At 35.1% G+C, this 25,523-nt stretch overlaps 2 protein-coding genes across 2 annotated transcripts; both read left to right on the top strand.

Moving 5' to 3' along the window:
* The first annotated feature begins 10,899 nt into the window (after window positions 1-10,899).
* On the top strand, window positions 10,900-19,189 carry Ndg (Nidogen). The gene is made up of 7 exons (XM_089635540.1): window positions 10,900-11,132; window positions 12,962-13,449; window positions 13,534-15,065; window positions 15,408-16,400; window positions 16,478-16,649; window positions 16,787-17,071; window positions 18,535-19,189. The coding sequence occupies exons 1-7, from the start codon at window positions 10,917-10,919 to the stop codon at window positions 18,785-18,787; spliced, it is 3,939 nt and encodes a 1,312-aa protein (XP_089491666.1). The 5' UTR covers window positions 10,900-10,916; the 3' UTR covers window positions 18,788-19,189.
* A 1,292-nt stretch (window positions 19,190-20,481) lies between these two features.
* On the top strand, window positions 20,482-25,246 carry LOC149420793 (transmembrane protein 50A). Its single transcript, XM_089635220.1, has 4 exons — window positions 20,482-20,660; window positions 20,740-20,871; window positions 21,230-21,365; window positions 24,855-25,246. Exons 1-4 carry the CDS (start codon window positions 20,565-20,567, stop codon window positions 24,965-24,967), a joined length of 477 nt encoding a protein of 158 aa, XP_089491346.1. The 5' UTR covers window positions 20,482-20,564; the 3' UTR covers window positions 24,968-25,246.
* The last annotated feature ends 277 nt before the right edge of the window (window positions 25,247-25,523 follow it).

The following is a 25,523-nucleotide window of genomic DNA, read 5'->3' on the forward strand; positions in this document are numbered from 1 at the left end:
CAACCCCCCAAATCACCATATGCGATTTCTAATTTATGTTCTTTTGAATTCTGAATGCTTTTTGTTTTCAAAAGACAGAAATGCACTAAAGGAACACATCAATTATGGCCCTAGAACCTGTCACATTAATTTTAAATCGTCTCAAAACCAATAAATTGTTACTCCTCCAGTGAAATGTCTAACTCTTTGTTCAAAGGATGAAACTTGACTACCCCCAGTCCAGTGGCGTGTTGGCCCACCAGTTTTTAGCCTCTTTTCAAATTACCAACCTAATTCTAGAATGTAGTAAATAATTATGATGTGATAGTTTTATTTTTTTAATCTTCTTGCGAGATTTTAATTTAATTAGGCAAATTCGAAACTCGTCCTGTTAAAATGTTATTTACCTCGCTATTCATAATTATAATTCGTCTGAATCCTTAGAAAATTACGTAACTATATTTAACGGCGTATTTCATACTTAGAAAGCCACTTAGTAGCATTGCTCAACCTAGTTGAATTGTTTCTTATCGACCTCGTTAGGTTTTTTTTCCTATCCCCCCCCTACTCTGGCAAATCCATTGCTACCCCACTGAATAAAATCTAAGAATTCAAACGACCATCACGGAGGTCTGTGACGATACAGCGCATGTTCCTATTTTTTTTTCTCTACCCTAATAAATCTAAACACTTGTTTCTAAAGCAGCTTTAAGGCCAACATCTGGTAAACCCTTACTTCGTGAAATCAACTGAAAAATTCTTTCTAACCATAATAAATCAACAATAAAAAAAATTTATCCCAGGGCGAGTCCATCACAAGGTAGATACTTACATTACGCCAAACATTTAAGAACGTCGAAAAAAAAATATTTTGAGTGCATAAAGAACAAACAGGAATTGAACATAATGTCAATTCCTAGCTTTGACAAAGATATCGGCCAGATAAAGGAATCATTCGTCTGTATAGCTGCTGATGGAGTGATGTCGAGAGCATGCTCTTTAGTAGGTACTAGTCTGCCGAGTGAGTTAGGAATGTTTTTTTATGATGGGACTCTTAACGACGTAAGTGTAGAAGCCGTGCACAAAAATATGCGACGCGCGGCCCTGGTGTATTGGGCAGACCTACGGTTGAATTCGCCCTAGCAAATCTCTAAAATAAAGCGGGAATCTTATCGACCTAAATAAAGAAGTCGTGTAAAATGATATTCGGTCCGCGGCCCGGTGTAATGGACGTACCTACGGTCGAATTTTGCCTAGCAGGCCTAGAAAACTGATCTTTCCGTGGTGCTTATTTATTTATTTCTGATGAACGTTTTAGTAAAATCTCAGATGTTTCTCGATGAACACTTTGGGAAGTAACAAATTCATCATTTATAAAAATGAAATCTTGTACTTATCGCCAATTTTATTGTTCATGTATTATGATAAGTACCAGATTTCATTTTTATAAATGATGAATTTGTTACTTCCCAAGGTGTTCATCGAGAAACATCTGAGATTTTAGTAAAACGTTCATCAGAAATAAATATATAAGCACCACGGAAAGATCAGTTTTCTAGGCAAAACACCAAAACACTATACAAACCAACTCAAACGATACATAATACCCGAGCAAAAAATAAAGAACTTTTCCAAACTCCTTTTGCTAGAACCACCTTTGGCCAAAAACATTTTAAATACACAGCTTGCAAACTATACAATACACTACCAGCCACGATTAGACAAACAGAGTCAATAACCAAATTCAAACATGAAATAAAGAAATGGATAACAAGTATTGGGCGTCCCACTATCGCAAACATCTGTAAACCAAATTACACGTAAACAATAACAACAATTCAAATACAAAATAAAATATTAGAATCAATAATTTTATAAAAAACCTTTTTGTAACTACGTCCTTCAACTAAATGCACTTATATTGCATATATATTTACAATATTGTCGTACCTGTACCTACTCTTTCTATTATCTATCTATTGACTCCATAGTTTAAAATGTATACAACTTTGTAATTTGTATTTTGATTTAGTCATGCACGTAAATATTCTTTAAGTATCTGAATACGTCCGTCTCGATACAGGTGTACCCTAGTGAGACAGGTGTCGATAAATACACGTAAAAAACTTTATATTGATAGATAAATAAATAAAAAATAAAAATTAAGTTAGAAGATCATTATTTATAAAAAATTAAATGGACTGCATTTCCTCATCGTGATATTGGGATCGACCAAATTTTACTTTGCCATCGAAAGGTTGGGAGCCCTTGCACTAGGTTAATTTGAATGTTTTGACGTATTCACGGCTCCTCTATCACGTTCTTTAATATTTCACATCACACACCGATCACCCAATAATATACCTATAGTGTTTTTTTATGCTGCTTGAAGTCCCGAAAGACCTTCTGTGCGGAAGGAGAGAGGCTCCTCCGATTACCTCTCACCCCAGAAGATAGGTTGAAACTTGAGTGGCAAACGGCCAACGTGGGAAATGCCCATCTCATACAGAACCCCACCGAGAGACAGCCTTGGTTCTCATTGCCTCGCAAAACCTGGTCCGCCATCAATAGGTTAAGGTGCTCCCATAGCCGCTGTGCCCACATGATGCACAAAAGAGTCGACGATGTGTGAATGTGGTACGGTGCAGACCACCGAACAAGTGGTCAACGAATGCCCGTTCCATTCATTCCCCGGCGGGATTGACGAGGTTCACATGGCGACGCCTGAGGCCCTAGAATGGCTCACAGACCTAGATGTCCCCCTCTCACCCTCCCACCATACGAAAGAAGAAGTGTATCTTTTCAGTAGATCTATTATTATCATCAACAGACATTTTTATCAAAAAACTCTCAAATATTTTCATCAAAAGAAATTTTGTATTTATACCTATTATTTTGCATATTTTACCTGTATGGTTATCATATTTGAACAAATTTCAATAGAATACACAAAGAAAAAGAGCTTAATTTCTAAAATACCAGCGCTATATCTCAATTCAATCCTATTATTCTGAATTTCAAAGAATATTCTAATAAGAGGGAACGGGGCCAAATTATCCGGAATAAGTCGGGAAGGGCACTTGCCTGGGTTTGTTATTACTTCAACGAAGGCAAGGGCTTTTGAGTCCCTTTCATCACTTATCTATTATTCATTATTTCATGGACATTTTCCCTTCATTATTTATACAAAAACCAAATCACTTTCGCTTTCATCTCGCGCGCTTCCTCTCTTGTTTTTCTCGGCTAATTTTGACAATCCAATTATTATTACGTCATATTATAATTCATTGAGATTTATAATAATATTATAAACCAACCATGGCATTATTTAAGTTTAATGATTTACAAATATTGTTCTTAATAATAAATACCGTGGAGAATGCATGCTAAGTTTTAATTTTATGAACTCAATATTTTTGTAAACAAAAATAAAAGCAGTATACAAAATATGAAATATATGTTCTTCTTATTAAATATAGCCGTCGTAGAACTCCTGGCAGATGTGAAACATCGAAATATTATTATTAAAATATACACAAAGAAATGTATTGCAAATTAGAAAAATCGTCATTATTCATAATATATTCATTGCCAATTTTAGTGTTAATGGAAGCATATACACCGCACAGAGTTTTGGCGGCCGGAAGGAAAGAGATGACGAGTCACGAGACTAGTCGAATTAAGCGTCGTTCCATGCAATAGCGTCGTCCCATTCAACAATTTACAAAAATTATACTCATTAGGATAAAGACATACTGTGAGAACCTATAATAACAATTTTTGTTTTTGAATCTTTATTTAGATGTATGCAAATTTTTTCATACATCTAGTAGGAAAATATAAAAAATACAAGAAATAACAATTACATTTGAAAAGAAAAAGATAAATACACAAAATTATATTATATAAGATATCTAGGTGACTAAAATAATATTGGTGAGCTCAACAATCAAAAATTATTTTTCACATATAAAGCACATGTCCTACGAAAAGTGCTAAGGCTTGGGGCTTCCTTTATGACATTTGGTAGGTTATTATAAAGTTTTTGCCCTTTATAAAACGCGCTGTTTTGTGTGCATGAAAGTTTAGTTTTGGGAAGCCTAAAATCTCTGCGTCTTCTCGTAGGATAATTGTGAACATTTTCATGGTACATAACATTTGTTTGCAGATAATTTGGGAGCATATTATTTTGAAGTTTATACATCATTGTTAACGTATTATATATTATATGTTGTTTGGTTGTCATCATATTTAAATTTTGTAACATAATTTTAACTCTAGTAAAAATGTTGCATTTTAAAATCATCCTCATCCCCCTATTTTGTATAACCTGGAGTTTATTATTTTGGGCTTCGTTACATAAGAATAAAACACTAGAACAATAATTTAAATGCGGAGTAACAATAGAATTGTAAACAAGGCGCGTTGTCTTTAGATCCAAGTTATTTCTGATCCTTTTTAGGAATCCAACTTTTTTAGCAATTTTCTTTGTTATGTATTCTAAGTGTTCATCAAATTTTAATTTTTCATCTAATATTACACCCAGATATTTAATACTACTCACCCTTTCTATGTTTACGTTATCAATTTTTAGTATTGCCTGCTCGTTTCCCCCTACACTATCCACAATTAAAAACTTTGTTTTCATAACATTCAATTTTAGTTTGTTTTGGTTTAACCAAAGTGTTACACAATTTAAGTCAATTTGTATTTTTTCAATGGCGTCCTGTAAATTTTCACTGGCTATGTATAACAATGTATCATCAGCAAAGAGTTTAATTGCACAATGCTTTAACACTTTGATAATATCATTCATGTATATAATGAACAACAGTGGACCTAATACAGAACCCTGCGGAACGCCTTTATTAGTGTGATGTGGTTCAGATGTTATACCATCATATTTTGTTACTTGCGTTCTTTCTGATAGGTAATCAACGAACCATTTAGATTCTTTACCATTAATTCCAATATTACTTAATTTCTTGATTAATCTATCTCTGTCGATTGTTTCAAATGCTCGTTTTAAGTCTAGAAATACTGCAATAATTTTGCTTTTTTTATCTCGAAAATTTTTCCACTCGTCTATTACATAATTAATAGCAGTTTCACAAGAACATTTTTTTCTAAAACCAGATTGTTGTCGAACTAATATCTGTTTGGCCTCAATGTATTCATTTAACTGTTCCTTTACAATGTATTCCAGTACTTGTTCATATTTGGGTAAACAATTGATGGGTCTAAAGTCGTCAAATTTTTTTGGGTTGTCAATTTTCGGAATAGGAGTTATTACAGATGTCTTCCAAGTTTTGGGAAATACTCCACTATTTAAAGATTCATTGATAATTTGGACCATCGATTCGCCAATAATATTTATAGAGTCTTTGAGTATATTTATTGTAATACCATAACAAATGACATTTTGAATAAATTCAAGTGAAGTCCTGTTTTGACTCGACCGTTTGGCATTTCATCTGTTCGTCAATTTGTTTGTACGTTCCGTTTCCGGTTTCGTTATGTTGCTAACTTTGAGTGGATTGTTGACTGATTCCATTTTCGAAGATCTGCTGCATCCACTTTATTATTCAAGCCATCCTTACTTTGACAAATGGCTTACTTTAATTAGATGGCTAACTTTTACTAGATAGTTGACTGATTTGCGTACCTGATTTGAAAAAAAATATTGAAAAAGAATTTTCGTTGAGATAGACAAATTGCATAATTCAAATATAATTGATTTATCGAATAAGAGAAAATTGGGATCTTCCTTTGAAAGAATTTCTATTCCCTTTCCCCATTATTTGTGGGAGAAGTTGTTTGAATAAGAAAATCTTATCCACTCATTGTAAATTATAATGTAAATAAATCTCGATGTATTAATCTGTAACATTTCCGTTCATAGATAACAACAAAGATGACGTACAATATGAACCATTCCAAGACAGAGGTATTTATATTATTGACTTATAATATTGGATCCTAAAATTTGTATCTATTGGCTATGAATTATTGGTCAATTAGAATTAAGATAATTTCATAGTATACTGTGACTCGGTCATTAATCATTATGATTGCTTTGCATATTCAGTTCGTTGACACAATGCCAGTATTATTTATCGACTTCCTTATCAAAGTAATGCGTTAATTTACCCATTAGAAATATTAGAATGTTTACTGTAAATAAACTTACTCTAACATTGTTGGTTTCGTGCGTATAGCTACAATTAGAGGCGCTACTGGGTAGTAATATCTCATCGAAACTTGCTCCACTATTAGAACGCGATTAGCGGTGCACGTAGACCGGAATCGGTAGTTTTAGTTAGATCATTGGGAGAGTTGGGGGTCAGTTGGAGGTCAAAAATCGGAGCCTATTTTTTCGCTTCATGTCTCATCTAACATCAATGGATCCGTGCGAAGCGAAGTGTTTTACAACACAATTTTTTTCTTTTTTACACTACTTTTGCATTATAGTTTTTTCCAACTGATGATTTTATTTTATAGTTGGATAATTTATATAGAAACATTTTATGGTAACCGGACAACTCAACACATCGTTATCAAGTGATATGAAGTCATGAAAAGTGGTGAAAAAAAACTATGTTATGTTTGTAGGTTAGTTTTTCAAAAGTGATACAAATGACTTTGTATCACTTTTGAAAGGTGTGTTGAATATTCATTGCGTTGAGTTATCATGGAACCGTCTAGTGTTTTAAGACGCCTGTCCCGGTAAGACAAAAGATCCTGGGTTCGTTTCCTAGTTGTGACCGTTAATTTTTTATTTTTCTGTGTCTTGTTCTGTTTCATGTTTCGTTTAGATTTGTTAGTATTATCTTCTTCTTCAATGAAATATAAAAATGATTTGGTCAGTATATTTCACATCCGGAAATCTTTTTTCTAGTTGAACAATATAGAGCCAAATGCTTTAAACTTTTAAGTACTTTCACTTTTTTATTGTAATCGCCCGATACTTAAGAAGAGCTGAATTATCGAGTAAACATCAGCCATACCCCTTTAAATGTGCAGAGAAGCAGCTCAAAACTTCATAAATAGACAACATCAATGTATTTGCTGAAGTGGTATTCAAAACATAATGAAAAAAATGGGATTATATACAGACCAAAATAAAAAAGTTTTATGTCTCTAATAAGATTTTTTTTATACTTCCTCAAAACCGGGTCATTACTTTTGCCCCACCTGTATTTAACCCTTCAGTACTTTCATCATATTTGTTTAGTTTGTAATGTTTTCTGTGTATTTAAAATGCGCTACATACATGTTATTTTTTAATTTTCCGTATAAAAAATTACTGTTTTAGAAACTTGATAAAATTATCTTTCTGGTATATGCATTTAAAATAAACATTCCTATTTCAAAATAATAAAATTTCACTATCAAACGTGAAAAATGTTGTGAAAAACTCTGACCACATTTTTACTTAATTTTTTACCCCAATCATAGAAATATTGAGAGTACTCGGTTTTTTCGAAAACACTAATTTGTAAGAAAACTGTAACTTTTATTTTATCTCCTACACAATAAAAAATAAGAATTATTTTTTAAAGTTAAACCAATAAAGCAATGAATTATTCAATTTGGCTATGTTAAGGATTTTATTTTTTATGTTAAGAATTATTATTTATCTTTAAATGTCAAAAAAATTATGTATTTTGGCAAGATAGAAAAAAAGGTAAAAATACTTTTAAAATATGGACGACCGGTCATATATGACCCTCAAACGCTGGAGGGGTTAAAAAGGGGGCATAATTGAAATATTAATAAATATTAATAAAAATAAATTAGTAAATTGACTGACTACCCAGTTAGACTCGAGAATAATTCTCCACTAACCGAGAATCGTAATTAGTCAATTAAAATTGTTATGTTTTATTTTATTATATTGTATTTTCTATTATTAAAATTAAAAAATAAAATGTAAGATTTTGAGTCTTACAATAAACGTGTTTTATACCCTCTACATTATGTTCGTCAAACCATAAAAAATATGATTATATTTTCAGCGATGAACATTACATAATTTTAGTAAACTTGAATGTTAAATTGCATGACATATTATTTGCCCGAAAATTAAACTCGTTTTGGATGATGTTTTTTTTAAATAAATTTGATAATTTGTTTTAATTTGCATCTGCTTTGAAAACCAATTGTCAATCGGGTGGCGGGTAAATATTAATAATATAATCAGGGAAGCTGGATTCTAGGGGATAGAATTGCAAATGCACAAGTCGTGTAGCCTTCAGGCAAAAACGACAGTACCCAGTCCTAGGCATTCAATATATTAACTCGCGGTTTTTGCTCGAAATCCAAAGTAGGGTTCGTATAATAAACTCCTGATGAACCAATAAAAACGTTTTTTCAGCAAATATATATATTTTTCAAATTGTGCGGCGTGCAATTTTACCAAATAATGCTATATTTCCTAATTTATTCTCTAACTTAAAAAAAAATTGAATTAAAAACACTAGACTTGTATTTGTTAAAAAATAATATTCCGATAGCATTAGGAAAACAAATCTATAATTTTGGATTCAAATATTGCATCTCCTAAACCTACCGTCCCGAGGGGTGACCGAAGGGTGACCGAAGGGTGACCGAAGGGTGAATAACTCTTCAAAATAACAATTGAACACACCTTTAAAAAGTGATATAAAGTCATGAAAAGCCATGAAACAAATAACAAAATGAACAAAACAATGTTAGGTTTATAAGTTAATTTTTCATCGCTTTAAATGACTTTATATCTCTTGAATCGTCATTGTGCTTAGTTATTATGGAACCGTCCTAAATATATAAACATGTCAAAATATATAATATATAATCTCCAGGTAATGTTTTTATGAGCACAGATATTGTATCTCCTTAACATTAATATTTAACTTGGAACTAATAACTTATTTTTGTATCACAAAATCTCATGTTCCAAGTTTTGCAAACTTTCAATTTCAATTTGCTTATTATAATGACTTATGGAGATACAATATTTTAACTCTGTCATCGAAATGCTGGTAAACCTAATGAGTCATCCATAGTGGTGGCTTCTACAAAAGCTCGTGTTCTTAAATTCACCTGCAACATGTAACTAAAGGGGCTCTGCTGCCTTACAAACAGAATAATAAGATTGGGTATTTGTTCTTTTTCGCCTGAATGAGCAAAAAATTTGGGCGCAAAATCCTTCTGTCTCAAATACACCAAATCCAATTCCCAGTACTAAATGGATGAAGACCGCGGAATAAGAAAGTAAAATTTCAATTCCATGTATTATTCTTGTTATTATTAGAATAAATGTCTCCTTTACCCATTGTGTCGAGAAATTATCTACAAACTTTGCTCTTTAACAAAGTAAATACATTTTTCTTATCTCCACTCGATAAGTTTGAAGTGACCGTTTATAATGTTCTCATTTTTGTAAAAATCAAAACAATTTTATTGAGCATTGCAATAAATAGAGCAAGTGTTTTGTGTTCGTAAAATATGTTTGACTTTATTTGGATTGGATAAGAAATAAGGAATAAAAGCAACAAAAATAGTATTTTTAATGTGATAAATCAATGAATGGAATCGATAATGTCAGGTGTAACAAATTGTTTATTTTTAACGAGTAATTTTAATTAATAATTAAACACTTTTATAAGGACTGCCGACTGACACTGTTTTCATAGCAGAACTTATCTCTAGAAAATTCTCTCTAATGTTATAAATATGTATAAGCGGTTTTTACCATAAAAATAAGTCATAGAGTCTATCCCGTAAATAAATACGGTACTATGTCTTACGAAAACTGGAATTATAACATTGGGGTTGGAATTTAATGCGACGCGCTTTTTCACAGATAAAATAAACATATTTGCAAGTGACGAAATGACAAACTAGAATAATATTAAGATACATCATTTAGTTATTTATTCGAATAGAGTATTAAGTACTCTAGGAGCATTTTTTAAGGTTCTAAATACCACAAAATCTAGGCGTGAGCCGTGAGTTACTATCAAATTCACGTTGGCTTTCTTGGCACGCTAGGGGTTAATTGTCTTAGGACGGATTGTTTCAAAGAATTTGAACAATTCATCAAAAGTTAAAAGTAAGGTTCTGTGAACGCTCTATTCCAGTTCTGATATGATTTCATCATGGGCCGATTGTTTGATAATACTTGGACTCTAACATAACTTGAAAAGGACTTTCACCGAACTTTTAACTTTTAAATATCATGAATTGTTCAAATTTTGTGAAACAACCCGTCCCAAGTCTTAATTTAATAGACCTTAGCTTAAATCATTAGGTTTCTTATTCTATTAATAAAATTAAGACCTGAAATCTTAATATTAGCTTTCTCTGGTTATGGATGGATCTAGAACCAGAAAATCTGGAAGCTGAAGCAGATAATATTTCGAACGGTAAGATCTGATTTTCTGAAATTTTCCCAGCTTTTCGTTCCGTCTAGAATAATTCCCGGTTATGAAATATGGTTCTTTGATATATTCATTTAACAGATATATGATTTCGGAATTGAGATAGGATTCTAGGTTTTGGATATTTTCACGCGAGGCCGCCAGCGCGTAGAAGCAACTCACTGATGTTGCTACCCTCGCGAAACTTATTTAAGGGAAAGATTCACCTTAAATGAGTCTTAACACATTCAAACTTGAATTATGTACCTGATCACTCCAATCCACAAGTTAACATTAATTTCGACTTTTGTAAAAATGAAATCATTTTGATATTCTGTAATTGTTCCTGAACATTAAATAAATACATTAACAGCCTCGGTGAATATCTAAATAAATAAATACATTAATCGCCTAATTTAATGAATGTACGATTTTAAAACTTGAATACCCCTGACGTGTCTCGCATCCGTTACAAAGTTTACCCTGGCCGACGCTCTCTCCCGCGCTCCCGAGTGTAGTGCCGAACCCGTCGCCATGTGGTCGCGCGCCCAGTCGCTTTTGTTCCTCGTGCCCATATTCCTCGTGCTCGTGGTCGTGCCCGAGCGTGCCTGTGCCCTCTCACGCGATGACCTCTACACGCACGGACAGGGGCTGGACACCCAGCTGCCCCCGGACGATGACTCGTCCTCGGAGGAGGTGCAGCTGAACGTGCCCATCGTGTTCTATGGACAGCAGTACACGTCGCTCTTTGTGAGTACATTTATCAATCAATTAAAATTGTGAACTTTTCTCTCATTAACAACTGAAAGGAAAACATTCAATTGAAATAAAGTTCCTTTCCTCAATATTCTCGTCACAAAACGTTCGTTTTTATTCAAAATTGTTAATCGTACCTGTTTCTAAATATGATATGACAAAACCGTTCCTTTTTCAAAAATATTAGTCATGCCTGTTTTATAAATGTGCCTTGAGAAAACGTTCTTTTTTTAAAAATGTTATTCATGCCTGTTTCTAAATGTGACTTGATAAAGTGTTCCTTTTTAAAACATATTAGTCATGCCTGTTTTATAAAGGAAGCTTCTTTTTTTAAATGTTAATCGTGCCTGTTTCTAAATGTGACTTCATAAAGTGTTCCTATTTAAAAAATATTAGTCATTCCTGTTTATCTCAATACTAAATCTCTTATTTTTACTCAGAAAAGTTCAACTACTTTAAAAATATTGTAAATATAATTATTACTACAATATCAAATAATGATTTCATTTCAATTTCTTGATATTAATCGCATCTGTGTTCTGATATTGCAAACTTCATTATTTTTGATAGTCACGATTGCGTCAGGTTGAATATTTTTACGGTTGTGGTTTATTTATTTATTCTATTAACTTATTTAAATTATGTATTTGTGATTGATAAACCCCAAAAACAAATAAATTGTCACACACAATGATATGTCGTTCCCTCATCCTTGATAATGTAGCAAATCAAGTGATAACCCAACGATTGCTATTTGTACGGCTTCACGGAAATTGGATGTGATTGATGCTACAATGGAGATGGAGCCATAATCTAATTAGGTTTACTCTAAATGTACTACAAATGAATTTAATGAATATCTTATGTTTGTCACATATTATGTCGTTGGAACATTCTTTACACCGAAGCATTGATAATAATGTGGGGCTATCAGCAAAGTTCAGAGTTCATCGAATTGGAAGTTCTTTCGAAATCTTGAATAATTGAACAGAAATAACTCTTCTAGGAAGTCCATATTTCTATATAAATTATGATAAATCTTGTATTTGTCGCTTACACATTGAACATAACTGAAATCACGGGCGTTTAGGTCATTTGTAGTTTTAACGTATAATATAGTATAAAATCCCAAAATTCTAAAAGCCTTTAAAAAACGAATAGCAACTATGGTAAGGCATAAACTGATTGAATGATGAATAAATAAATGTAAGAACAATGGAGAAAAGGGTCACATGTAAATGGCAATCAATTAGTTCCGTTACAAAGTATTTTACTTGTTGACTTGAAGTGATTGTGCCGTTTCTTTCCTGTATTGGCTACTGATGGTTGGATAGGTTTATTGAAAAAAAAATCCTGGCTTGGACACATTACGCTATACGCATCAACACTTATTTGGGAGTGGCATATGCAGATTATATGTTGAGGTATCACGCTACGCTATACTCTTGCTCGGGAGAGGGATCAGATCAATTGGAGAACTGCTGCGAAATATACTTTCTCTGTATGGGATCTGTCATCTTGGCAGATGACAGCCGCGTGATTACAGCGATGAAAAAAAACTTAAACCTAACCTAACCTAACCTACTTAACTCAGTTAATAAAAATAAAATATAAAAATAAAAATTTTGTTTCATCACTTTCCATGATATAACTTTTTAAAGATGTGATGAATTATCATTTTGATGATTTATCCGGTCACTGGCGTAATGTGTCTCCCCTATTAGGCATTCATCAAAACAACAGTTAGTGCTGTCATTTAGATAAACAACCATTGATGCTTTGGTACCAGAGCACACAATACAATTGTTTTTTTTTCTTTTCAGGTAAATATGAATGGACTTTTATCATTTAGAACAGACATCCCTGATTTCCTGAATACGGAATTCCCTCTGGAGTATCCCGTAATAGCACCGTTCTATAGTAACGTCGATACTCGAAACATTGGAAATGTCTTTTACAGAGAGACGCAAGATGCCTACACTATCGCTAAGGCCTCTGAAGACATTCAGAGCTACTTCGGCAACCATCAAGAATTTCGACCCTCGAGCGTTTTCATCGCAACTTGGACAGATGTGGGCTATCACCCAAAGGGTTCTGATAAATTCAACACATACCAAGTGGTCATCATCAGCGATGGAAATGACAGTTTTATTGAGTTTCTATACCCTGAGGATGGCATCCAGTGGATCCAAGGTGTGGCCCAGCAAGCTGGTCTGCCTGACGCTAGAGCCCAGGTTGGGTTCGTCGGTGAAGATGGACGACATTTTCTCTTGAAAAACTCCGGCACTGACCATATCAGGAAAATCTATTAGTAATTATATTCCTGTACCTTGAACATTACCACTTCATTTGTAAATATTGTTTTCAAAACTAATTATTTTGTGTTATTTTTCAGCTCGTCGAATACTGGCACCGAAGGATTATTCGCTTTTCGCGTGGGTAATATTGATGAAAATGTTGAAGAACCAAAAAACGACAGAAGTGCTGAAGAATTCAAAAACTATTCTCAAACATGCTCAACGGGAGGATCTCATCAATGCCATGTAAAGGCTCAGTGCGTAGATTCTGAAAAAGGCTATTGCTGTGTTTGCCTTCCCGGATTTTACGGGAATGGAAGAACATGCTTAAAAAATGATGTACCACTTAGAGTAAACGGGAAAGTTTCTGGAGAACTAAATGGCGAAGTTCTTGAAAGCATGGATTTACAGGCGTACGTTGTAATGTCTGATGGCAGGTCCTACACGGCTTTATCTAAAGTTCCAGATCGGTTTGGCTACGACATGCAGACATTGAATGTCATCGGAGGAGTGATCGGGTGGCTTTTTGCCAAACCTTTAGGGGACGCCAAAAATGGCTACCAGCTTACAGGTGGCGTTTTCAACCACACTGCCGAAATATTATTCCAGGGCACTGGCCACAAAGTAACTGTTAGGCAACATTTTTTGGGCTTAGATTTATTCGATCAGCTTCGTATGGAGGCTGAAATCAAAGGTTCCATACCGACAATTGAACCTGACACAAAACTAGAAATCGCAGAATATGAAGAGCAATACTCATCTCCAAGACCCGGAACCATTCTATCTCAGGCTACACGATCGTTTCATAATAGAGAACTTTCAATCGATTACCCTTTCACAATCGATCAATCTGTAACGTATAACATCTGTTTGTATGCATCTGTTGAAGATTCTGTAGTAGACACATATACTCTGAAGGTTGCTAAAAACTTCCTCGGTTACGAAAGTAGAGAACACATCATGAGATACGGCATGAGCAATAAAATAACGCCTCTTGGTCAAGAAGACCCATGTATCAGGGGTAGAGAAACGTGTGGGGATCAAAGCTCATGTGTCGTCGAGAACGATAGTTTTAAGTGTATTTGCAACCCAGGATATCAGTTCATCTATCTCCAGGATTCGAGTCCTATTTGTGTGGACATAAACGAATGTTCCACTGGAACCCACTCGTGTAATCTTAACGCGTACTGTATTAATCAAGAAGGAAGCTTTAGTTGCCAATGTAATGACGGTTTCCGGGGCGATGGCATAACTTGTGAAAAGGTATCAGCTTGCGAGAACCACCGATGTGACCCAAATGCTAAGTGCTTTGAATCTCGGGGAGCCCCATACTGCCGGTGTAACGAGGCGTTTACAGGAGATGGAAATCGATGCTGGCCTTTGGCAGAGGCAGGGTGCGATATTTTGCAGAATTGCTCACCATTTGCCACGTGCATTAAATCCGAATACATTGATTCTTTCATCTGCCAGTGCCTTAATGGATACTCAGGCGATGGTTACTCCTGTAAAGTTGAAAAAAGTGAAGAAGAATTTTTGGAAAATACTACAGAATACGATGAGGAAGATCTGTTCGATCCAACAACAATCGCCTCATCAGAACCAGTCTACGACGAAGATTTGAACAGGGAAAGTAAGTGTCTTTTCATTTGTGCACCTATATCTAGTCTTTTTTTACCTACTATACTTAAAATATACTCTTATATAATTATTACTCTATTATCGATTTTCAGTAGCCTATCCTATTCCACAATGTTTCGAAGGGTCGTGTGCATGTCCGTGGAGCTACCAATTAAACAGACGCTTGAATAAATGCACCCCTGATCCCCGCATGTCGCATGACACTAAAGGACCATCAGGCTCATGTACATACGAGTATATGAACTGTTATTTTAAGACTTAAAACATACATTATATTAATTTAATTAAAATCTCCAACACATTATGTTGTACTTACTTATTTTTTTCATTACAGTATCTTGCAACGTGGTCAATAGATGCCATCCATATGCACAATGTGTGTATGCTCCCCATACTAATGACTACCAATGCCAGTGCACGGCCGGGTATGAAGGTGATGGCATTGAATGCACAGAAGAAGAAATATCTTGCGAAGAAATAGACATATGCGACACACATGCAACATGCGCCTACGATCCAGGAACATCTAAGTCAATCTGCATCTGTAACGCTGGTTACAGGGGAGACGGTAATGTTTGTCACTCCCTCGCTGAGTGCAGATCTTCTGCAGACTGTGAACAGAATGCCGAGTGCTCCGAGCTAGATGGCTCCTTACAATGTGTTTGCATTCAAGGATATTCCAAAGATGCTCAAGACGCTTGTGTTACCGAAGGTGGCTCATGCAGTGGCGCTACCTGCGCAGAGAACGCTTCGTGCAAGTGGGACTCAGATTATCAAGTAAACTACTGCGAATGTGACTCTGGATACCATGGCAGCGGTCTGGAGACTTGTGAGCTTCTCTCAACTGGATGCAACGTTGTCAATGACTGTGGATTAAATGCTAATTGCCACTTGGAACCTAGAACAGACACTTACAAATGTTCTTGCAACACCGGATTTTACGGAGATGGCTATGAGTGTACCTCTGAATTGACGTGTCAATACAACAAAAAGTTCTGTTCGTCGCAGGCAAGTTGCGTAGAGCGCAATAACGAATATGTTTGCGTTTGCAATCCAGGTTACATTGGTAATGGACAGTCGTGTGAACAGGCGCCCAAACACGAAGGAAACTTTTTGCTATTGAACCAGGGAATGGCAACATTGCGAGTTCCATTTGAACCTACAAGTCAAGATCAAGGAAGACCCATTCATATTTCATACCTACAAATGGCTATCGGCTTAGATATTGACTGCGCAGAGGGTAAAGTCTATTGGAGTGATATCACTGGAAGAATGATCAAGACCTCTAAGTACGATGGAACATCTTTAACCAGCTTTTTGACCAATGGTAAGAGACAACCAATGTCGAAATAATTTTTTTTCAGTAAATGTGACTGTTTTAAAATGTTTTTTTGTTTGTTTTAGATATCATATCACCAGAAGGTTTAAGCGTTGATTGGGTGTCGAGGAATATATTCTGGACTGACTCAAGGCGCGATACTATTGAAGTTGCCAACCTAGAAACTAAAATAAGAAAAGTTCTATTCAACACAAGTTTGGTTGATCCAAGAGGAATTGCAGTTCATCCGTACAAAGGGTAACTACGTTTTTATAATGTTATACAATATTCCATATAACCTCGTGGTGTTATAGTGTTGTTTTCTCAATAAAATGATTAAAATTCAAATACGAAATATTACTATTTGTCGCAATTCTTAAATTATTTCCTTTTAGGAAAATATTCTGGTCTGACTGGAATCGAGACAGTCCTAAGATAGAATGGGCCAACATGGACGGAACTGGCAGAGGAATATTCCTGAGTGGAGATTCAGTACATCTGCCTAACTCCCTTGCTATTGACTTCAACACGGATGAGCTGTGCTATGCTGACGCAGGCACCAAGAGCATTGAATGTGTCCAGATTGATTCTAGGGACAAGCACACGGTGGCAGTCAACTGCTCATATCCATTTGGCTTAACGATAACAGACCAACGTTACTATTGGACCGATTGGACGACGTAAGTACTTTTCAATACGAGTTAACAAGTTCAAAACATTTCTTATTTAAAAGTTTTTCATGCGAACACCGCATTTCAGTAGCTAACGCTCAAACCTTCACTAATATTGGGAACTGCTTTGATTTCTTTACTTGCGATTTTGGATATGTGTGATATGACCAATTTGAGGGGTTTCGCAAGGCTGTATATAGAACCGGGGAGGAGAAGTTCTATTCAGATCTGGAGTCATTTCCTTAATACCTTCTTCTTCTTAAGTCGGTAACCCATTGCTGAGGATCGTGACCCCCACTCTAATTTCCCTGGTGGACAAGGCTCTTCCAATACTCGCGGTCTTGCGCTGCGATACTTGTTCACTCCAGAGCATTGGCGACATTCCTCTGACTTTCACTTTGCCAGTGACTATGAGTTTCTTCAAGTTGGAGTCCTCAGATTGGCGAGCAACATATCTTTAAATGCATTTTAGGAAGAGAGTTGAAATCCTATTATTCTGGATGCCTAGCTCTTCCAGAACGGACACATTTGTCCGTCCATGGAATTCTGAGCATTTTTCTTCAGCACACCACACTTCGAAGGAGTTTATCCGCTTTCTTTCGCTGGCTCTAAGTGTTCATATTTCCACACCGTATGGGGAAAATCACCACTCGGACGAGTCTCATCTTGGTGATCTTCGTTATACTTCTGTCACTCCATATTTTTGCCATTTTGCTCACGGCTCCTTTTGTTATACAAATCTTTCTTTTCATACATCACATATAAATGTTTCGATGTGGTCTCTTTCGAGATTATCTACCACTCTTAGATTGTTGTGAGGCAGATGCAAATGAGCAGGGAAGTCAATGATTTGAACAAATTAATAGAGGTGGAATTTTAGGCAGCACTTATTCACATCCTGAATGGTGGTCCTCTCTAAAGATCTAAAGAGTGATTATCTTGCTCTGTAGAATGACGGAATTTACAAAAAAAAAATATTTGCGCATCATCGGGATTTAGTCGCGATCTCTTGACTCAGTAAAATTGGTAAGCCATTTTTTTTTCTTGTGGATACCTACCGCACAAGAGTCTCAACTAATTCCAGCTGTCTGAAGCCAATGAGACTATGGCATCTCCAATTGGGGTATGTTGTGAGGCTGAAGATAATTGGGAGGAAAAGGAGATAGGTAAAAGGAAGGTGAGGAAATACCTGGCTATATGATCTGCTCACCAGAGACCGCCAAATCCATTTCAAGCAAAGTTTCAATTTTGAATGGTGGTACTGAAAGTACCACTCTGGAACATGCCACAAATATTATTTTAAATTAATAAATTGTGAAATAGTGCAAATTAATCTAATAAAGCTGACTTGAACCCGTGACCTCCGGATTCGTAACCAAGAATCTTAACCACCCAACCCCGGAGGCCGTCAGAAGTAGGGTAGGGTAAACAATAATTTAATTTATATGTATCGTAAATTAATATTTTTTCAGACAAAAAATCGAGAGCCTAGATAAAAGGACAAATCAACGCCAGAGGCCTTTGGAAGTTCCCCTCGGAAGCGGAAGTGGGAACAAGCTGTACGGAATAGCGGCAGTTCCGGAACAATGCCGGCCTGTATCTAATATTTGTCAATACGACAATGGCAAGTGTCCGGCTGGCCATCTTTGTCTCCTGGACGGGAAGGGGGGGAGAAGATGCGTGTGCGGGAAGAATTCGGGCGGACCTCCCCTGTGCTATGAATGAAAATCCATCAGTCACCCAACTACTGGCACCAAGCCGGTATCGGTAAGCAATCGACATAAACCGCGAGACACTCCGCACAAAATTAAAGTTCGCTACGGTTTGCAGCGCAGCCATTCTGGGAATTGCTTACCGATACCGACTCAGTCAGTAGAACGACGGGCTAAGTTATCACTTTGGAGGAAATATTTACCCCAAGTTCTCAAATTATGTTAGGTTACAATGTAATTCCTCTAAGATATGATTTTGAAATTATTTATGTTTTTCCTCTACATAAATCTTTCTATGATGTGTATTTTTAAGTCAAAAGCTTTACGGTGTGGGTACAAAGCAATACGAGTGAGGGAAATGAAATTATTAGTTGGTTAAGTCTGTAATGAGGGAAATAAAAAAAATTTAAAACGATTGGTTTTCTTTGATTACTTAAAATTTATATCTGCCCACATGTTAGTAGTACCTATCTATATAAACTTATCTGCCCCTTTGGGGACGGAATTACGAAAAAATAATGAATGATGAATCTTATCAGTGCCCTAATAAATCTATACATATTTATATTGCGTAAAAACACAAGTTTGCTAAAAGAAAAAAAAAACTAAAATAATCCATTGGAACCTTGCTCTTTGCACTAAGCCATAAATAAATTCTCTGCAAAGCAATTGGTTATCAGGTAAAAAAAATTGACATGAATTATCGTTTTCTTAAAAAAAATTATGATAATAAAAAATAACCAGGATGTGGGGAGGGTATTACAATTCCACACGTCCCATTTAGGTATACATATTGATCCTACTTATAATAGATGTGTGGAATAAGAATAAGAAACACAAGTACCTAAGCCTGAAGATTCACAAAAATAAATTAGCAATTATGTTAATAAAGCAATTACACGTATAAGAAAAACAAGAGAATCTAAAAATATACAATAATTACGTGAATTCACTGAGCTTTAAGAGATACGAGAAAATCTAGAAATAAATAAAAATAAGCATTTAAGAATAATTATGTAGGGCGTGGTCTTGAGCCAGCGCTCAATCAAGAGTGGCGCTTGGTGCTGGTAAGCTGCTGTCACCACCGTGTTGGCGGAGGCCATTATTAGTAACCCGGTGTCAGGCCCAGCTCCATAAGCATTATCGATGCGCTGCTGTATCTTCTGTATTCAAATATGATTCTGCAGGTGTTATTATATTGGATTCTAAGTCGTTCCATGGAGCAAGTTCGGTAGTGACATTTATATCTCACACGTATACAGACTAGATAGTACAAAATGCATTATAATTGCTTGCATTATAATTTATGTAATTGCTGCATTTGTAAAATCTGCGGGCAAGTATGTTAGTCACTATGCTGATACTTCTCCTTTGTCGTTCAATATCGTCATCGTCCGATAAATCTTGATTAATAATGTGCCCCAAGTATTTTACGTTCTTGCATTTATTTATCTTTGCCTTAAAGTATACGGGGAGCATCTTACTCGTATCGGATTTTTTTCCGTGATGGAACGCAATCAGTTCCGTGTTCTTCGGGTTGTACGTCACAATGTGTTGCTTTCCACATTCCTCATACAAGAGCCCCAGGGATAACATCAAATAAATAAAAAACTTTAGTTTGTTCAAATGTGCCCCGCTTTCATTTTCACCCGTCTAAGCACTGGCAAGGTGTTTTTCTTTGTTCTGGCAACGATTAGATTAAAAAATCTGACAGATTCCGATAAACTTTTGTCATTGGACATCTAAAATATTAGCGTTTTGTTTTGGGTTTCGTTCCTCGCCCTTTCATTATGAGTTGTTTCGAAAATGTAAATATTCCGCCCTGCATCTGGTTCCAGGCGGACAATAAACGAAATGCCTTAGCATCTATAGGAGCCGGCTCCCTGGTAAGCTCTCAAAAGAACAAACAAATGATGACCAATTCAATTTGATGAATCATCCACTCACCGTGTTATTTGTTTCCAGTTCTTTATAGGATGGTGGATTATTATCGATGCCGCGTCAGTTTACCCTGGACAGCTCCCTGCTGCAGCTCATGTCTGCGGAATCTTCGCCACCTTCTCGTTATTGATGGTGAACACAGTGTCAAATGCTCAGGTAAAAACATTGTCATTCTTTAATGAATCCCCAAACGTCCACTAGCCACTCAATAATTTTCTATATTTTACATCATATAATTACTCATTTCCTCTCCTAATGCGGCAATTACTCCTCATTAACACTGCTTCTACAATGAATCATCAATACTTTCTTTTTTACACTTTTATCACATTCACTTGGTACTTATCCAAACTACATTTTATTTACGTTTTAATTGTATAAAGGGGGCTTATTGCTGATGGCTATTTCTCCTAGTCAACCACGGTTATCAGTGTGAATAGAATGACATTTCATTTGCATTTTAATTTGCGCAATATAATTTGTTAATGATTTATTTGTACATTTTAAATTATAGGTTAGAGGGGACACATACTCTGGAGGATGTTTCGGACCACGTGGAGCTCGACTTTGGCTGTTCCTAGGATTTGTAATGGGTTTCGCATCCCTGATTGCTGCGTGTTGGATCCTGTTCGCTAATTACGTTAACATTCGTAAGTCCGTGCAATTACAGACTACTATCCCCTTTCCGTATTTTACATTTCACTTGTCTTTTCTTTGACTTTGTCTTGACTGAATCATATATTATTAAAATGACATGTGACCATCAAATTGTGGCAATTTTAATAAATAAATGACTGCTGTATGATAGAATAGTTAAATGAAAAAATTCATTTTGAAAATATTAAGGAATTAAAAGATTAAGTATTATTATTACATTAAAAGTTTACATCAGTGTGCAAAAGGAAGACGGGAATAAGTCGTAACGCAATAACACCCACCAAATTTTTCTCCCAAATTTTCTTTTACGTACTAAGTACGTTTTTTGATTAATTCTTAACCAAAAAAACTTTAAAAAAATTTTCACTCATCTCGTTTTTTTCGTGCGCCGATATTCCTAGATTATTTTAGTTGTAAGTTTAAACATTTGAGAGTTGCAAACATTGTAAAAGCTTCACAAACGCAATGTGAAGTAGAAATTTTTATTTTGTTAACAAAATTGACATTATTTGAAATCTGCCTGGCAACAGTCCATATTTCTATGGTTCACTTTCTTTGACATTGTGTCAAGTAACATGCATAATTACAATACAATGCTTCCAATTTACTTTTTAGTACAGTTTTACCATGTTGATGGAGCTAAGAGATTAAGTTTTCTAAATATAATGCTCTTGGTATTCCTTTTTTTATGTGAATACCACACAAGTAGGGAATGCAATCCCGCAAGAAAATGTCAATCCAGGTATTTGCGGGACTGAACAATCTTAGTCCCGCTGGATCCAGGTATTTGCGGGATCCAGCAGAGTGGACTTAGATATCTAATCAATCGTATAATAAAGACCTAATAACTCGATCTACCAACCTAGTTTTAAGACTTTTAAATTTATACCTATAATAAAACGAGTTCTTTGGGACATTTTAAATGATTTCTTATTACATAGTAGAGATGGCAAAATTTCGTTTTAACTAAAAACGCGAAAAAATATTTATGGTTCGAAAATAGGGCATTTATAAGTTTTCTTTGCGTTTCAAGGCATTTGAAAGTGTTTCCAGTGATTTCTTTTTCGCGAATTAACGCGAAAAACGTGATTTTGGCCGTATTTCAGCTAAATTATTCTATTTAGCGAAATAGGCGCAAGTTTCCCGAAAATACCGGGTATTGACTGACAGGCGTACAAGAATGAAGGAGCCCACTATTGAAACGTGCGCAATGCTATCATTCAATCAGTAAAGTGCCTTTTCCATTGTTTTTTGTATTTACCTGTATTTCAAATATGCCTACTTTATTTCATTTTTGGAAGCCTGTCCTACCTCTTTTTACAATTTTGTTACTATTTTATGTGTAAATATTTAATATTTTTAATTTATACTGTACGCTGAATTTAAACGCTTTCCGAGAATATAGCGTATTTCGTAAGTCAAAGAACCATACAAATTGGAGAAGCTGATACAGTAATATTTATTCTGTACAACTAAAGAATAATTGAGAAAAATGCATAAGGAAGGTAGTTTCATGTGAATGTGCAGGGAAAAGTATTATGCCTACTTTATTTAATTTTTGGAAGCCTCTCCTACGATTTTTTATAATTTTGTTACTATTTTATGTGTAAATATTGAATATTTTTGTACTGTAGGCTAAAATAGCTTTTTGACATTACACAATTTGTGCCAAATAAATTACGCCTATTGATGTTAATCGCAATCTGCATTTGTTGTGTTTGTGTTCGACCCGTACTTAGAGTTTCCTTCCTTATTAATTTAATATTAAAAATAATTATTTATAATCTTTCACATGGAAATACTTGCAAATGAAGGTTAAACATATATTTTACCAAAAATACTTAAAATATGCGCTAAAAACATTCACGAAATACATTTTTTTCTATTTTGCTACAAAACGCTAAATTATGCCTCAAAATGCTATAAAACGCTAAATTTCCAATTGTTAATGCTAAAAAATCTGAAAATTAATGCTAAATTTTGCCATCTCTAATTATTAGGTATACCTTTAGTTAGACATAGGTAAAGTTTGAGTCATAAATTGGCAAAGAATAAGATAAGACATACATTTACATAACATACCCGCCTCGGAACAGACTTTGTCTAGTGAGGTGGGTAAAAGAAATCTATGTACACAAATGAAAATAAAATAAACGCCCGGATTGCCGGCACTGAAACTGAAACTGAACTGAAACTTAAATTTAAATAATAACGTTCACACGATAAACAATATTCTTGTATAATGAGCATCATAAGTTTAATTAAACATTATTTTGGAAATAGCTTTGTAAAAAAGTTAAAGTATTAATTGTGTCATCTGATAAACGGCTTCTGATATTGGACACAAGGTAGCTAGCGGCTGAAAAAGCCCGTTCAGCTTCCACGCTGGTTGGCACAATAGTCATTAGCGCATTGTAAGTGAATTGAAGGTATGTGCCTTTTAATCTACCGGACTCGAAGTAATTCAGAGTAAGTGAGGGTAAATCTGTAGTTGCTCTCTTTCAGCTTTAAAAGATCTTGAATAACCATCATTTTTAGTGTCTTGCCGTAATTCATAACCATTAATTTGATTGAATTGGACGATGTTGGTAAGTTAAAACCCCCGGCTTAAAAAAGATCTCGCAAATCCGACGAGGTACAGAAAACTCAGAATGGTAAACCATCTTTAGACACCATTCGTGATACCCTCTTTTCGACGGTATTGTTTTCGCTTGAAAAATGGTTAGTGATTTTATTATTGATGGCTGAGGTTTACAATGAGCCGATGTGGAAGAACTGGACGTCGATGCAGTTGTAGAAGCTTCTTTGTAATCCCGCCAGTCCAGCGGGATCCCACAAAATTTTCGACCGAGATTAGTCCCGCAAAATGTCTGCGGGATCTCGGTATTTCGGGATCCCGGTATACCGGGATTGCATTCCCTACACACAAGAGTCCCAACTGCTCCCAACCGGCTGGAGCCAGTTGGAGTATGGCATTGGGATATGTTGTGAGGATGAAGATAGTGGGGAAGGGAAGGAGATGGAGAAAGGGAAGGTGGGGGAGTACATCGCTATTCCGATCTGATCCCCAAACATGGCTAAAGCCATTTCACTTCTGAATAGTGATCTTCCACCAGGGCGATACTGAGAGTATCTTCCACTCTGGAATGTGCTCCAAGTATACCAAAAATTATTTTGAATGAATTAATTGTGAAATAACACAAATTCACCAAATAAAATATACTTGCGCGCATCGGGATTTGAATCCGCGGCCTTCGGTTTGCTAGTCGAGAGCCTTACACCTCGACCACGTAGGCCGTCATATAACACACTCAATAACATATTTGAGACTAACATTCAAATGAATTTATAGATGTGATTGTCAAGTATGATAGAACTTTAAAAATAACTTAAATGATATAAACATGTGGTACCAATACAATTTTTTTCCTGGTAATTGTTTTTAGTTATAAAATTATTCAAATCTTTATTTCTTTTTGCAGAAGATGACAAAATCCACCACTGGCCGGGGGTTGGCCTGTTCCTGCAGAACGCCTTTATATTTGCGGGATCGCTTGTCTACAAATTCGGACGTTCAGAAGACCTTTGGGGTTAGAAATCTCTGTTTATGTATTATTATTAATTTTGCTTTAATTTATCCACTTAAATTATTTTAGTGTAAATGTAACTCATTTTTTTAAATAATAAAGTATTTTTTGCAAATTCAGTAAATTTGTAAGTACCATTCCAAATTGCCGCTTTATTTTGTTTTTTCTATTACCTACGCATTTTTATTTCCCTCGCTACGGCTGTGATGAAATAAAAGAAATACATTTGTCTGTACCTCACCTACTAATGAATATAAATCGATTTAATAAAATTTTGATGCCGGGTTTCACTTGTGTTTCTTCTTTACAATAACCTTCTATCAAATCAAATCAAGGAGGCATTAATTTGACAAACCAAATAATTAAAGAACATATGTAAGAAATATTTTTTTTTTATTATGTACTAGATAAACACTTGTTATTTATAATGTACTAGATAATGTATTGTGTTAAATGATAATAATACTGATTCTTTTTTTTTAATTTGCTAAAAGAAAGACAAACATTCCCGGGTTACGAATAACCCAACAATGTTTGAAAATCTCCTACTACCACCACAGAAAG

The sequence above is a fragment of the Hesperophylax consimilis genome, chromosome 9 (genome assembly GCF_061612785.1).
Source record: "Hesperophylax consimilis isolate HC1 chromosome 9, BYU_Hcon_1.0, whole genome shotgun sequence".
Classification (NCBI taxonomy): domain Eukaryota; kingdom Metazoa; phylum Arthropoda; class Insecta; order Trichoptera; family Limnephilidae; genus Hesperophylax; species Hesperophylax consimilis.

Coding starts and splice junctions, on each gene's coding strand:
- Ndg (XM_089635540.1), top strand. CDS start 10,917: ATGTGGTCGCGCGCCCAGTCGCTTTTGTTCCTCGTGCCCATATTCCTC. Junction 13,450..13,533: donor CATATCAGGAAAATCTATTA/GTAATTATATTC, acceptor GTTATTTTTCAG/CTCGTCGAATACTGGCACCG. Junction 15,066..15,407: donor CGAAGATTTGAACAGGGAAA/GTAAGTGTCTTT, acceptor TTTTCATTACAG/TATCTTGCAACGTGGTCAAT.
- LOC149420793 (XM_089635220.1), top strand. CDS start 20,565: ATGAGTTGTTTCGAAAATGTAAATATTCCGCCCTGCATCTGGTTCCAG. Junction 20,872..21,229: donor ACACAGTGTCAAATGCTCAG/GTAAAAACATTG, acceptor TTTAAATTATAG/GTTAGAGGGGACACATACTC. Junction 21,366..24,854: donor CGCTAATTACGTTAACATTC/GTAAGTCCGTGC, acceptor TTCTTTTTGCAG/AAGATGACAAAATCCACCAC.